Source organism: Balearica regulorum, chromosome 1 (genome assembly GCF_011004875.1).
Source record: "Balearica regulorum gibbericeps isolate bBalReg1 chromosome 1, bBalReg1.pri, whole genome shotgun sequence".
NCBI lineage: Eukaryota > Metazoa > Chordata > Aves > Gruiformes > Gruidae > Balearica > Balearica regulorum.
The window spans coordinates 185,537,594-185,553,149 of record NC_046184.1 but is presented as its reverse complement, the minus strand read 5'-3'; the positions used below and the strand labels follow the sequence as shown (position 1 = coordinate 185,553,149).

The 15,556-nt window shown below is 42.9% G+C and overlaps 2 protein-coding genes and 1 long non-coding RNA gene across 5 annotated transcripts in view; 2 read left to right on the top strand and 1 right to left on the bottom strand.

The window, feature by feature from the left end:
- The window catches only part of DNAJC15 (DnaJ heat shock protein family (Hsp40) member C15), a 31,275-nt gene extending 27,680 nt beyond the window's left edge, over nt 1-3,595 (bottom strand). For both annotated transcript variants that reach the window (XM_075741780.1, XM_075741781.1), the window contains exon 1: nt 3,422-3,595. In XM_075741780.1, coding sequence (XP_075597895.1) covers nt 3,422-3,526 — 105 coding nt within the window. In that variant the 5' untranslated portion in view covers nt 3,527-3,595. The remainder of the gene's footprint in view (nt 1-3,421) is intronic.
- A 23-nt stretch (nt 3,596-3,618) lies between these two features.
- LOC142599882 (uncharacterized) lies at nt 3,619-8,094 on the top strand. Its single transcript, XR_012833288.1, has 2 exons — nt 3,619-4,587; nt 7,547-8,094. It is a non-coding gene; the product is annotated as an uncharacterized LOC142599882 (long non-coding RNA).
- A 6,394-nt stretch (nt 8,095-14,488) lies between these two features.
- EPSTI1 (epithelial stromal interaction 1) overlaps nt 14,489-15,556 on the top strand; it is a 54,070-nt gene continuing 53,002 nt past the window's right edge. Inside the window, exon 1 of one of the 2 annotated variants that reach the window (XM_075741778.1) lies at nt 14,489-14,801. In XM_075741778.1, the coding sequence (XP_075597893.1) occupies nt 14,605-14,801 (197 nt within the window). In that variant the 5' untranslated portion in view covers nt 14,489-14,604. The remainder of the gene's footprint in view (nt 14,802-15,556) is intronic. The other variant, XM_075741779.1, reaches the window with a different exon arrangement.

Here is a 15,556-nt window from a genome sequence, read left to right as displayed (position 1 = left end):
AAATGAAAGCATTATGTTAAGATCCAAGAGGGAAAAATAAAGAAATAAAAGATTAAAAAGTAACATCTGTCCCTTTCTTTATTCAATGAATCAGCTCCCAAAGGTTAGTCATCAACCCTACGCTGTTCTGCTGATCTGAGGATTTTAATTTTACTATGTAGTTCAGTTTTCAGTAACAAATCCTCCTAGATACATAAAACAATATTGCAAAGTTTTGCCAATTTTTTTTTCTAATTCTTTTCAGAAATGTGTATAAATACCCACACACATTAGAAAGGCAACTACAAGACCTGACTTACCAAAGTGTTTGGCAAACAACAGGATAAAGCATATTAATTAACATACAGTATACATCATATACTATTATTATAGAGATCTGTGGCCTAATCCATAATTTCTCAGTAGCCTTAATTTTTTTAGCAGAAGAAACAGGGAAGAATGAGATATTCTTTCTGCAAATTTCTAATCCGCAGTCTCTGCCAACTTAATCATACGAAAAAAACCAACCCACCACTTCTGTAATTCATAGCATTTCAGTTTCTCCTTCAATGAAGTAGAAAAAAGTTAAAACTTATAAATATAAAAAGAATTTCAAATGCATTATTTTAAAATGTCAGCGCAACACTATTACATCTGACCACAGGCTACAAGAATGTTGAAAAATACCTGCTTGCATAGGATTTTTATTTTATACACTGGTTCTTCCAACACAACCAGTAAAAACACTCTTCTTGGTAAAATGGAAAATATTTTGCTCTTCTCACAACTAGCTTTCAGACACACAGCATGAGCTCTACTGCCTTTGCCTCAGAAAGCTACAGTGTAATGGAATAAAAAGCACAGAGAAGATAATAATTTGTTCTCATATGTTGGATAGCATTTTGATATTAGTCCATGCTTAATCATGGATCAGTAAAATAGGAAGTATATACTTACACTGAAATAAGTACACAAGTGTAAATTGCTTGCTTAACTAAAAACTTTGTTTTAAGAAGGTTTGGTTTGTTGTTGTTTTAACTGCTCTATGTCATTAAGAAGTAGGATACACAAGTATATTAACCAAATGTACAACTATATTTCTGAAACTACTTTTTCCCTTAAATAAAAATTCTTGATCTGAAATAAGTAATTGTTTGGTATAGAAGCTAGAATAAGGCTTCTAATCCTTAGAAGAGTAGGTACTGCAGCTTATTGGAATACTGTTTCACAGCAAACCACCTAATTAACTCTATATGGAGTCAGACAGATTTTGAAGTGGGATTATGTCAAACAGATTTGATTTCATAATCTAATGTTTTCCTTCCAGTCCTACCTTCCTATGAAATTTAATTTACTTTCCAATAGTGTATTAAAAGTAATTGCAGCTATATGTTGTTCTCCATACTCACTCAATTTTCACATCAATTTGTATTGTTTATTTTACAGCAACTTTTTTTGTTTATATATAAAACTACACTTAAAAGTTTCTGACAGTTTTTCATAGGAAATGGTACCTGAGCAACAGATTCACTAATAGAAGTTACCATAAGGCATTCAAATCAATCTTCTTGAGTATACATTAATTACCAAAGGCTTCTTCTAGGTATGTTTGAGAACAGACTCTTAATACTTCTGTTGTTCTTCTGTCACTCCACATGCTTTTGTAAAACAACTACAACAGCGAAAACTGCCAAGATCAAGTGGCTACAGCTAACATCCAGGACATCTGACAACCAGGATTCAAAGTAGGATATTGAACAGAGCTCTTTCAGCCCTGAGAGATGGATGCTGCTGTTAGACTTTGCTTCTCCTACTACTCCTTCCTTCCACTGTGGCAAGAAGGCCTCATTAACCCTGTACGACATCAGAGGAACAGATACACAGCACTACAGTTGATTTTGCTATTTTTCTCTGGCAGAATTTTAGAATTTGGTTATACACAACTCAACCTCCTTCTGAACTCCTCAGTCAGGAATTCAATAAGCATAGGTACTGTCCCTTTTTCCACTAACTATCTATGTAATATCATCTAGAGAAACTCTGAAACAGCTTCTAGTGCCAGCCATATGCTGAGAGTCTACAATGTATATATACCTGAAAAATACTGTATTCTCCACTGAAAGGCATGGCTAAAGAATAAATTTTGATACAAAATTGCTGCAATCCAGACTCTAGTCCTTTAAAAACCTACCACAGTCTCTGGACCTTAGTAAGAGCCTGACAAAACAACTCACATGAACAAAGCAAGCCATTCTAACCCCAGATGCAATTTTTATCCCAGACAGGTAAGAAGACCCAAAGACTCCACAAAATTCACTAGGAATTTATCTGCAAGCATTCCATGGGGAAAGTACACAGATGTGACAATAATGAGTTTCAGAGAAAACTTCTTAAGATGACACAGCTTGCTGTTAAATACATAGACTCTCCTGGGGGGAAAGAGGGAGAAAAAAAAAAAAATTCCTTGACTGTAGTAACAATGAGTAAGTAACTTAGAAAACTATGATTTTAAAAATTGTATTTGTAAAAAAGGACATGTTGTAGAGGCAACAGCACGCACACAATGAAGTGTGGGAAATACGTATTTACAGCCATTTTAAAACTGTGAAGCCTTCAGCATCCAGTGCTTTAAGCAGTCATTGATCTATTCTTCCCAACTTTTTTCCAAAGAGAACTCACTGTCCCATGAACTAGTCCAAGTGACCAGAACGAAGGAATGGGATGTAGTTACAGCACCCTTCCCATTAGATCATGCTATCACATCAGAACCTTTAAAGGCATTTTGCCTGTGCACCGAGGCCCACCTCGCCTCTCCCACACGATGAACTGTGAGGTGAGAATTTACTTTTCTGAAACGGAGCTCTACAAAACCATTATCACTCTGGCCTGTGGTACTAAAACTCGCACGGTACATGAAAATTTCACAGGTATCACCTCTTTACGGCAGGGGAATGAAACTTTAGGCCTTGTCCGCTCGTGCCTGGAGCAGCACAGGGCTTTACGCGGGGCCTGAAGCGCTCCCGTGTATCCCGCTGCCCACGCTGCGGCTCCACCAGGGCCACGCACGGCCCGAGGCGGGGGGACACCACCACCCCGACCTCCCTGCCCACGCCCACGGGAGATGAGGAACGCCTGCCTCCCCGCAGCCCCATCCCCCGACCCGCTGCCCTGGAGCTCACACACGTTACCCCGCGGGGGGTGTGAAAACCGTGGGCCGGGAAGCGGGACAGGTGGAAGCCTCACAGCCCGGGGGCGGGGAGGGCCCTCGGCGGCACCAGGCTGAGGGAGAGGAGAGACCCCCGCCCCTGCTCTGCGGGCAGCAGCAGCAGCAGGAGGAGGAGCAGAGCCGGCTGCTGACCTCCGCCCTCCTCGGCCGCTACTCGCGGGATGCACTGCCTCTGCCTCCCCCTCCCCGCCCCTACCCAGCCCCCGGCGCGCTCACCAGCCCTCGGTCCAGCTCGGCCTGGCCCTTGCCGGCGCCCGTAGGGACCCTGGCGTACTCGGCATAGCGCAGGCCCTCGGAAGAGGCCGCGGCTCCTTCCATCATGGAGGGAGGGAGGGGAAAGCGCTACAGGTCGTCCGGAGGGACAAACCAGTTGGAAGGAGGGACTCCGAAGCTCCTCCCTTCGCCAATCTTCCGTGCGAGAGGTGGGGCCTACGCTAGCGCGTCACACGTCCCGCCTCGCTGCTGTCTTCCTGCGTCACGGTCTCGCTGCGGCGGGATGTAGTGGTTACGCGGAGGCGGCCTCGGCGGCGCTGGTGTGGAATCGGTCACCGGCGAGGCGAGGCCCTCACGGCGGGGGAGGCCCTTCTCGCCCCCCGGCCTAACGCTGGGTCGGAGAGCGGTGTTTCCATCGTTTGTCCTCCTGCCTGGTTTGAGGAGCTGGGGGACCGGAGGTGGCTTCTTGTTCTCAATCCCAAGACAACCAAGAAAGGAGTAGGGGGGAGATGAAGGGAAGAGGTAATTTATGCGTTAAAAAAACAGGATAAGAAGGAGAGAAAACACTTGGGAGAAGGAAAGGCCACACAGAAATGAGTCGTGTCCATCTTTGGAATACAGGGGTTTAGAAGAGGGAAAACATAAGGAAAGGATAAAGAAAAATTCATCTGCAAAACCCTAGCAAAACCACTAAAAAAGCTTTTTAATGTTTATATGTTTGCCCCTTAGTTGATGTCTGTATATGTTTCTGTATATTTATATTTTGATTTCCTGAAAATGCTGACACTTAAGGTCATAGTTCACCATTCTGAAAATCATCTTCAGGTGATGCCTTGTACACAGAAGTTGTCAGTCACCGTTAGTCCCATACCACAAAAGGTAAAATGCTCAATCTCATTTCAGTACAGCAGTGTAACTGCTCTTCTTTTGCCCTTACGCTAATTTTCCTTTTCTCTCCTACCTGGTAGTACTGGCAGTGGAATTGAATCGTCTGCAGATTGCTAAGCGGTGTGACTCAACAGAGAGAATTACTCTTCTTATCTCTTATTTCAAACAACGATTGCTCTTCTGAGGCATCCTTCCCAAGCGCAAATCGTGGTGCTGTATTATCTGATTGATGGTCATCAATCCTCTAACACCAAAAGGCCACTGTTTTAATTTATCTCTAAGTATCTTTTTAAAAATCACCATAAAGGTGAGTTGACCATATATAACATTTCATTAATCTTAGATGCATAAATTTAGCTTTTTACAGCACAGAAGTCATTGGAAGTTGTATGATGATCCATTTGGGAAGAAATAACATTCCTTTTTACTTCTTCATTGAACATATACAATTATATATGATTAATTTGTTAAACCTTCAGTGGAACTGAATTTCTGGTAATCTTGAAACCTATTTTAAAATCAATAAAAATGTCCCCAACTCATCATTATTTATTCATTGATTTGCATAGAAGTAATCCAGAATAGCATGTCACTTACTATTATTTTGATCAGGAAACTCATTTTAAAAAATAATAAATTGAAAGTATTGGAATTCAGGGTTTTTTCTTGATTTTCCTCTTCCCCATTTTATTGCAAATTGTTTTAAAAAATCTAGGTCTCTCCTGATGATGTAATGCTCTTTGTTAAAAGATAATCAGCCATAAGAGAAGAAACATTGTTTTAGGGATGAAACTGAAATAGCAGGAAATAAAAAGAAACCAAACAAATAAGACTAGAAGAAAGTAAGAGGCAAATCTATGAAGTGAAAGACTGCAGAAAACAGTATCTATTTTTTCCCAGCTTCTGCAACATTTACTCATATTGAAAAGTACATACTCATAGAAGTAGCATCTTTGAGTCCAATGGGGCAGTAAAGTGAATGAGAGTTACTCATTTTAGCCACCATGTGTGTTTGGCGAGGCAACTGTAGGAAATACATGAGTGGCGCTAAACCGGAATAGCTGCATTGCTTTGAACAACTTGAAAGACTCAGTGGACAAAAATCAGCAGAACATCAACAATAATGAATTTTAACAGTGCAATGTTTGGACCACCAAAACCCAGAGTAGTTTAGAAGAATGTCTGTAATATCCAGGTATACAACCATAATTTACAAAATCTACCAAAGCGGTACCACATAAAATCCATGTGAAATACAGCAATGAGAGGAATCCCAAATGTTTTGCTGGCTCATGGTCAGCTTGTCCACCAGGAATTATTTGCTTCACCACCTTCCGTGGGATCGAGGTGAGACTGAACAATGTGTATTTCCCTAGATCCTCCTTGTACGTTCAGATAGTGGCTCTATATTCTTCTGGGGTCACCTGCGCCTGCTCACACCTTTTGTACATTTTTTATATTTGAGTTTAGTCAAGAGCAGCTTGTTCATCCATGCAGGCTTCCTGCCATTCCTGTTTGACTTCCTGCTGTCAGGATGGACCGTTCTTAAGATTTTGGGTGGGGATCCCTGAGAAGCAAACAACTCTCCTGGACTTCTCTCCAGTACTATATCCCATGGGATCCTTCCAGGCTGATCCCTGAGACCCCTGAACAGGTCAAAGTCTGCTCTTATTAAGTCCAGGGTTGTGATGATGCTATTTTTTCCTAATTTTACTGTCTCATGGTGTATTGGGTTTGTGTGGCAAGGTTTTGGTAGCGGGGGGGCTACAGGGGTGGCTTCTGTGAGAAGCTGCTAGAAGCTTCCCCCATGTCCAATAGAGCCAATGCCAGCCGGCTCCAAGACAGACCTGCCACTGGCCAAGGCCGAGCCCATCAGTGACAGTGGTAGTGCCTCTGTGATAACAGAGTTAAGGAGAGGGAAAAACAACCAGGAGCAATTGCAGCCAGAAAGAGGAGTGAGAAGGTGTGAGAGGAACAACTCTGCAGACACCCAGGTCACTGAAGAAGGAGGGGCAGGAGGTGCTCCAGGCACCAGAGCAGAGATTCCCCTGCAGCCCATGGAGAAGACCATGGTGAGGCAGGCTGTCCCCCTGCAGCCCATGGAGGTTGATGGTGGAGCAGATATCCACCTGCAGCCCGTGGAGGACCCCATGCGAGAGCAGGTGGAGACACCTGAAGGAGGCTGTGACCTCGTGGGTCCCTGTGGGAGCAGGGGAGGATTGTGAGGAGTCCTCAACTGACCACAACCCCCATTCCCCATCCCCCTGTGCCACTGGGGGGGAGGAGGGAGAGAAATTAGGAGTGATGTTGAGCCCAGTAAGAAGGGAGGGGTCGGGGGAAGGTGATTTTAAGATTTGGTTTTATTTCTCATTATCCTATTCTCATTTGGTTGGTAATAAATTAAATTTTCCTGAGTCGAGTCTGTTTTGCCCATGATGGTAATTGGTGAGTGATCTCTCCCTGTCCTTATCTTGACCCACGAGCCTTTTGTTCTATTTTCTCTCCCCTGTGCAGCTGAGGAGGGGAGTGACAGAGCACCTTTGGGGGGCACCTGGCCTCCAGTCAGGGTCAGCTCACCATACATGGTCACTGCAGCCAAGTTCTTCCCCATTTCTAAGTAGATCCAGAAGAGCATCACTACTTGTCAGCTCCTTGATCACCTTTGCAAGGAAGTTACCAATGCAATCAGGAAACTTATGTCATTGTAAGGGTAGCAAAATTTGGCCTTTAAAGACACTGGGTCACACTATGGTCCATCCAAATACATATAGGCAAGCTCTGAGATGGAAAACAGTGCTCTGAATGTCTTCCTGGTGAATATCACCAGCTATACTACTACTACTACTTTCTGGACAGTGAGACTCCGGAAGCATATAGGTTAAGCAGAGCAAACGGGATAATCAACACAAGGAAAATACATCTTTTGCTAGGAGTGGAAGACTGTAAGTTGTTTTCCTGGGAAGCAAGGAAGGGAGGAATGAAAGCAGCTGAGTCTTTGGTTGTGGTTCTCTCCTGAAGCTCCTCTCAACATGGCACAGCTGTGTGCTATGCTGTGCACAGGATGGTGCTGGTAAGGACAATCTGTCCATTACTATTTTAATTTAATCCTAAACACTGGTATGTTTCAGCATATTGTCACTATTAATATGCAGCAATGTTGTCCATATTTAATATGCCATTTAAGTTAATTGTCTGCATACTTTTCCTGTAAATGACTCTCCTAAACAGTCTGTGCTACAGTATTCCACGTTGCAGTCAGGATCAATGCTGGCAAGAATCTCTGTCAGGAATAAGGAGAATCTAGAAGCAGATACCAGATTAAAGCTTCTGAAATTGAAAACAAGGAGTGGGGGGGCTTTTGCATTTACTCTTTACTGCTGGGAATTTCTAAAGTACCTGTAAGTGTAGCACCTGACCAGTGACACTAGAATGGCAGGGACTAAAGTTTCATGCAGAAGATAAAAGTTTCTGAGGTCAGGCAGAGAAGAGAGCGTAATTGAGAGTTATCAAGGAAATCATAAGGCGTATCATATAAAACTGGTAGAGTCAGTACTTGAGCCTTGTTGAATTGTCACGTGCATACAAATGAACAAAGAATAAATCTTCGCAGCCGCTCCGCCAGGATTAGAGGTTGGAAGAGTTCATTGCTCCTAAAAGCATTTGTATTAATTACTGCAATATACTGTAAAAGCCAGAAGAGGCATGAGCTGTGGACTTCTACTAATTTCTTTAAGTAAGTAACGTATTCTGAAACATTAAACAATGAAGAATATGACATTCTTTCCAGATACTACAGTAATTGTCTGTATGACACCTTCGGTTGACTAGGTACCACAGGGTAGTATATTATACACAGTTCTAAGATGGAACTAATCATGGCCTTCAGGAATTACAAGAGTACAATTATTCCTTGAAGAAAATGGTATATATGGCAAAAGGCTTATTCATCTTTTGTGAATAAGAATGTTAAAACAATTTATGCACAAGTAAATCTCTGCTTTAAAAACTGTTAAAAACATACATTCAGGAATTTTACAAAGAGTATTTTAATACTGCCAGAGTTCTCAAGGACTTTTTCCTTGTGATCACAATGCTGGAGCAATAGCTGTAAAAGTTCTTTGTTTCTGATAGCATTTGTGTAGTTTACCAGTTTGTGTAGCCTTTTCCAATAGGATTGTAGGCATTTTTAAAGCATTCATTTGTACTCCTGATTGTTTTTGTAACATCAGACCTTTAAAATAGCCCTGCTATATTATTTAGTATTGTTTATATAGCAATATAGATATGCATAGCACTCTCCAGGCATAAGTATACTCCTAAAATGTAGCAGTAATTTTCAGGCACTACTTCAGGACCTCAATATAGCAAGTTCTGGACGTCAGGTCAATTATATTTTCAATCTCCACTTCCTTTTACTGAAGTAGTATTAGCTAAAGGTGAGGTGGACCTGCTTTAATGCTGAAGGATACTGTAGAGAAAGCAAGGGTCAATTTTCTTTTAGAGAGTGGAAGATGATACTTTTTGACAGGTACCGTCAATTTCAGCTTTTTGCAATAAAATGGGAAGTGTGTGCAGCATTTTACATCTCCTAAATAGATTACCCAACACAGACACTCACACGCACTTGTCAAAGCTAATGGCGTTCTTTCTGCTGAGCCTGATAAATTCCACTCCTAAATCTAAACAAGAATAAATCTTGGCCAAGTGTTGACATTTCACCCTCCTTCTGGGGCTACGTCTCCAGGGAAGAGAGAAATTTCTCTTCTCCAGCATCCCGAGCTGCAACAATTAGTGCTATTAGCCCTGCAGAACTCGCTGTCCTCACAACAGAGCAATCTTGCTCCTAACGAAACATTTTCTGTGAAGTACACAAAACTAAATGTGATACTACAGCATTCATTCATATTAATGTTGTGTGGGTTTGCTCGAATATTTTGCTTGCCATAAGCATGTTTTGAATCAAGTATTTTAAAAGTTGAGCGGAGCATTACTTCTTGTCCCATTTAAGGTTTTCTGTTCACAACTAATTGTACAACAAGCTAGAATACTCAGCCAGAAATCCTTGGTAAAGTAAAATGCATCTTTAAAACTTCAGTTTTTTAATTTGTCGTCATGGTATAAAAACACTATATGCAGTGCTAATTACAGATATGCTTCTAGGTATATTTACCATCCCTTGTCATTGCCCTAAAATACGGGGAGATGTTCCCAATGATCAATTACACATATATGCTCTGTAGTTTATTCAGCTGTGTGTCTTACCTACTTAGCCAAAATATCCAGGGGAAAAAACCTATGTACGTGAACCCTTGAGCATCGTACTCAGCTGTAGGGCTAAGTATTTTAGCTAGCGGCAAAGGAGAAACCAGTTCTCCAGCAGTCAAGGCCTTCTGATACCATTTGCTGGCTCCTGGGAAAAATAGAGTGGGCTGTAGGAAAGCTAGCCTCTAGCCTGTCCTGGCTGTCTTTCTCAAAAGTCTCCTACAGTTTGATGCTTTTCTTCAGGCTTTAGGCTTCTAGTCTCCTTGGATTAAATAAAAATCTTAGCTTTTAATGAAAAATGTCTGCGGTTGTGGAAAAAACTTAAAAATGCAAAACCTTAAAATCCATAAACCAACAGTGAAATAATGAAGAATGAACAGGTGTTTTCAGGGAGGAAAGATAAGGGACATTACATTGTTTTAAATACTTTTTTTTTTTTAATACTATTTCATAGAAGAGAGTTTTATCCCTTCTGACACTCCCAAAGAAAGGATGAGGTGGCTGACTGAGATTCTGAGTATCCTTTATAAAGTGAGAAAGGATCTCTCATATCTCTCATTTTTTGTATAGTTCATGGTGCTGCTGAGTGGGAAGTAAAGATTCGATATAGAATGTTCCTCTACAGAAGTAATTTTGTTTTATTGTTGTAATTTAATGAAAAACACAGGTAAGGGAGAAATTATGGTGATTCTTAATATTTCACATGTGTACTGAAGGATTTTCTCAAAGCAAAAGATCATTTTCTGTCTCCCAAAAAAAAAAAAATGTTGTTAATAGCTGGAGGCAACAGAGCTTTACCGACAAAAAAACTATTTTGACAGATGAATTTTCTCACTCTTTCTCCTGTTTTCTCCCCTGTCCCACTGACAGGGAGGGAGGGAACCACCAGCTGTGTGGGTGCTTGCCTGCTAGCAAGGGCCCGTGCACCACATCATTGGGCGCAGTTGGGGATGTAAGACAGCTCTAAACATAAACCATCGGATAGAATAGGCAGCCAATATTTGGTGGGTCTAGAAAAATATAAATACTGAGTTAAAATTCTTATGGAGGATTTGGGAAAAGTTGAGATTTGGTGAGGGGTTGCATGTTTCAGGAGGCTGAATACATTGACATTCCAATACTTAGGAAGCATGGACTTCTTAGCATCTATTTAGCATCTACAATGCAAAATAAAATAGGGCCAGAAACTGAGCCTTTGTCCTAAATCCAGCTGGCACAAACTCGCTCATATGTATGCTGCCTAAGACTGGCCTCCACTAGACTAGGAGGAGCCTAAGTGGCTAGGAGGAGCCTAGTGGAGGCAATATGCATGTCCCTACTACAAAGCACTTAAGCTCCAAGTGTCCTGAGAGCCCCAGGTGGTACTGCTGTGACCCTAAAACTTTATTATTATTTTGGGAAATATCTCAGCTCAGTGTGTCTGAAACAATATGAAGGGTGTGTTGCAGCCCATCAAAAGTTGTAGCGTGTTATTTCATGTTTAGTAGCATGAAAGTGAAGGGCTGATGAATGATGTACTGTGGAGTATGACGCAACGGTGCATTGGGTATGTCTGAGATGCAGAGATTGCTGGGACACCACTGGAGGGATGTTTAGGGTGGAGGAAACTACATCTGGTGCAGTCAAATCTATACTGACTTTCTGGAGGTCGTGTCCGGCATGAACCATCCTCAGAGCCAGGCCTGGACGTTGTCCTGGAGAGTTAGTTTGGATTGTCCAAAATAGAGCTAAGAAATAAACTATTATTGAAGTGATGTCAGTGGTTGAGCTTCTAGTGCTCGGGTTCATTTTACATGCCTCTCTTTTGAGCAATACAGATGTAAACAACTTAGATTCTACAGTTACTGTTTGCCGGCAAAACTTGATCTAAATTTCAACAGGAAGCAGATACTAGATTTGAATTTTACAGAACAATGTGGGATTGAAGATACAGCAGCAGTGGCCACATTAATTATAATCAATTTTCATAATTAAGTTTGGGTTATTAAGACATCAGTCTGCATGGGTTAAGAAGTATCCAGATGTTCAGCTGGATTTTTACCAAATAGCTGGATTTTTACCTAATAGCTGGATTTTTACCTGCGGGCACAGCAGATATCCCACAAATTTTTGCAGTCCTCAGACATGACTTTACTATAATTTTGGGCTGCCTCTAGTTTCTCTACACCTCATGTATTTACCCCACAGTCCTACATAAGGGACTCAGCTTGATGCTTACTTTCGTTTTCCAGCACCTTGTACATAAAAAAAAATAATATATATATATGTTTGTGAAGAGGAGGGGCAACCTGGGTTAAGAGATCTTCCCCAGCGCCTGCCTTTAGCTGTGCCTGGCAGCTCACATGAAGCAGGACAGCAAGCCTCGAGCCTTCTGGCCTACCTGAACACTTGGACAACTTAGGGGATGACTGAGATTGGCAAGTGCCATGCATTTGATTTCTGGTAAGAGCCTACTTGCTGTCCAGGACAAAATGTATGTGTTCTCTGCAGAGACCAGAGGTAAAGAATAAGCGCACACAACTGCTCCAAGGCTGTGAGGCCCTTTACTCTTTTAGCAATTCCTGAAGACATCTGGCAGAGGAGACGTTCTCTCCCAAACCAACCTGGAACACCCTTAAACAAGAAACCTGCCTATGTTGGCTATTGGCCATATCAAGGATTGCCTTGGAGCTATGACCCAGCAATGTCTCACAGACTAGATGTATTCCTTTGCCCACAACATATGGCTTTAAAGAACATGGGGCAAAGAGGGCTGTTACAGTCTGTTTATTTTCTGCTCTGGCCTCCCGGGCAGTTTCCAAACCAAGACAGAGGCTGTGCGAGCAAGCACTCAGATCAATGGCTCAGGCAACTAATAGGCAACTGGCATCCACCCCCTCCCCCCAACAGAGCCAGCTCCTTAAAAAATGTCTCAGAGACCAGTTCTTCCCCTAAGAAACCAAAACGATAGACCACTGCCAATCTGGGTTGGCTTCTGCATGTGTCTCAATGCATGCCGCATCATTATCTCAAAAGAGATTGGGATCAGAGAGATCAGGGTTTGGCAGAAGCTAAGGAGAGGGCCTCTGGGTGGCTTCTGCTATCTGTCTCCAAGAAGTGACCATACTGGACCCTCCCACAGCATTATTATGTGTTCATAGACCAGGCTAGACTCATCATGGCCCAGAAGCAAGACAGTTCTGGGAGGGGTGCAAGGGACTATTCACCAGCTCATCCCTTTGCACCAGGCAGCCATTGCACTCTAGAGCCTGTGCAGAATGAGTCATGTACAAATGAAGATCATCCCTGCTACAGACCGTGTTAGGAGGGATGGTGGGAGGGAGAGACCATTGGTGCTGCCATCATCGGGCAGCCCTAGGACATACGTGCTGCTGGATGTGGCAGCTCTGGGAAGTGTACTGCTGGTGACGGGGTCCCATACAGCACGAACACCACCAAGCAGCCTGTGGCTCTCCATGCGGCATTTTATCTTGCCACTTTCCCAGCATGTGTGGGGTGTTCTGTAAGACCCAGACAATCTGGACAGTCAGGAAACCTGGCCACAAAAGCATCCCTTCAGCAATGTGGTTTTAGTGCAGCTGAGGACAAAAAGGGACAGGATCTGCAGGTGTGGAGCTGAATTTCCCTAGCTCTGCTGCATAAAGCCTGAGTAGCTGTACTGGTTTCAGCTGAGAGTTAATTTTCTTCGTAGTAGCTAGTATGGGGCTATGTTTTGGATTTGTGCTGGAAGCAGTGTTGATAATATAGAGATGTTTTTGTTATATAGACCTATTGTTGTTGAGCAGTGCTTACACAGAGCCAAGGCTTTTTCTGCTCCTCACACCGCCCCGCCAGCGGGATGGCTGGGGGTGCACAAGGAGTTGGGAGGGGACACAGCCGGGACAGCTGACCCCAACTGACCAAAGGGATATTCCATACCATATGATGTCATGCTCAGTGTTTATAAGGGGCTTGGGGAAGAGGAAGTGGGGGACATTTGGAGTGACGGCATTTGGCTTCCCAAGTCACTGTTATGTGTGACGGAGCCCCGCTTTCCTGGAGATGGCTGAACACCTGCCTGCCCATGGGAAGTGGTGAATGAATTCCTTGCTTTGCTTTGCTTGTGCACATGGCTTTTGCTTTACCTATTAAACTGTCTTTATCTCAACCCACGAGTTTTCTCAATTTCACTTCCAATTCTCTCCCCCATCCGGATAGGGGGGAGTGAGCGAGCAGCTGCATGGTGCTCAGCTGCCGGCTGGGGTAAAACCATGACAGTAGCATCACTAGTTCTCTTTTTCTTGGGTTTTCTAGGAGCTGCCAAACATCATTATTTTGCTAGTGGTATTAAGAAAGTTGCTGGTTTTCCCCTGCCTTGCAGATGCCACAGTACCAAATCCCATAGATACAATACCAGTGGTCAGATGTGTTCACTGAAGGGATCTACATTTTTGCTGAAGAGGATCGTGTATTTGTCCTCTACTCATCAGGTAGAATTAGGAAAGTCAAAATAAAAAAGTTTTCTGGTTGAGTAGAATTGAAAGGCACAACTGGAGTTGTGCAGGACCATTGCCTTAGGATTTATCTGAGGGTTAGTTTTTAGTTTCGCTTTCATCTTTCTTTGTACATTCCTGCAAATTAGAAACTAGCAAACTCCCTCGAGTTGTTCTGCTCCATCATAGACAAGTTTGAAGTGCTGGGATAAAAAATTGTCAGAAATACGGCTTTCAGACAGAGCTCACTGTGCTTATGCTGAAGCAGTCTATTCCAAGACCGCACAAAGTGTCACTGACTGTTTTATTAGTATAGAAAAGCTTTGCTGTCACCTCATGACTCCAGTCTGCCTGGGTGCTGTGGTTGAGATGATCAAACTGAGCTTCAGCGGGAGGATGACTCAGAAACTAGTGTGTGGATTTGCATGTCTTACAGCTGAGAGTCCAGGCAGGGGCAGGTCTTACCGGGAATTGAAACCAATTTGTAAGAACTGAAAGTTTTGTGTCTTTCCTTAGCTTTAGCTGCAATAATCCTTTCTGACAAGGCAAGGTACTCCTGAAGCAATGTCTGGGGTCGGAGGATGGAGGGAAGGCAGCAGGTACAGGATGGCTGCTGCCTCCAATACCCCGTTTTCCTCTCAGGGCTACCTCTGGGATCACAACAATAAAAGAGAGGAGGCTGAAAACCCTCAGAAGCTGACAACATCTGAAGAGGAGCAAAGGGGCCAAGCATCAGTCTACCAACAACAGCAAGAGCAGTAGTAAGTAGCAAAGGAGCCTGGCTGAGATGGTGGTGTGTGTAGCTGGGTGCCTGTTCTCCACCTTACTCGAGGTGCGAACCTTTGAAGGCAGAAATACTTTATAGAGAGCCTGTGAATGGGTCTGGGCACACCAGCAGCTTGTCCTTGTGCTCTCGGAGCCACCTGCAGTCAGCCTGAAGCCCACCTATGAAAGACAATTCCTTCATGGGACCTGAGTTGTTCTGGCAGGCTTTGTGATGGCGTAGCTTACACCTCATGCGACAGCGGCAGCCGGTTCTGTACGTTTGATATTGCTGTATGTAGCATTGGTTTCTTGGCTTCTTCTTTCAAAGTGAAATTTCAAATCTGATTCTAGCTCCCCATTTTCTGTCTCCTAATATTACATCCTGGAAAGTCTAAAAATACTTCCTTTGGCTTAAGAGATGGATATAGGCTGTATTCCAGCACTGATCTGAATGCAGTCCAGGACACAGAATAGCTTCCAACAACTTCATGCTGACAAAAGTAAAGTGAAAGCTTCAGCCCTCAATTTTATTTTAGGTTTTATTGAGATCTATGTTCAGTCCGTCTCTGGTTTTCCAGTGACAATTCTTAGATAGCTTGTATAAGCTCTAATTTGCAGATATAATACAGAATAGAAACTGACAGTAGTACGTGTGTATTTTAGGCACATATGCTTAATACATATATGCTTAGCTGACCAAAGCGAATTGTTTACAGTCTTTTTCCCCAAATGTGCTTTTTCTGAGCTGTTA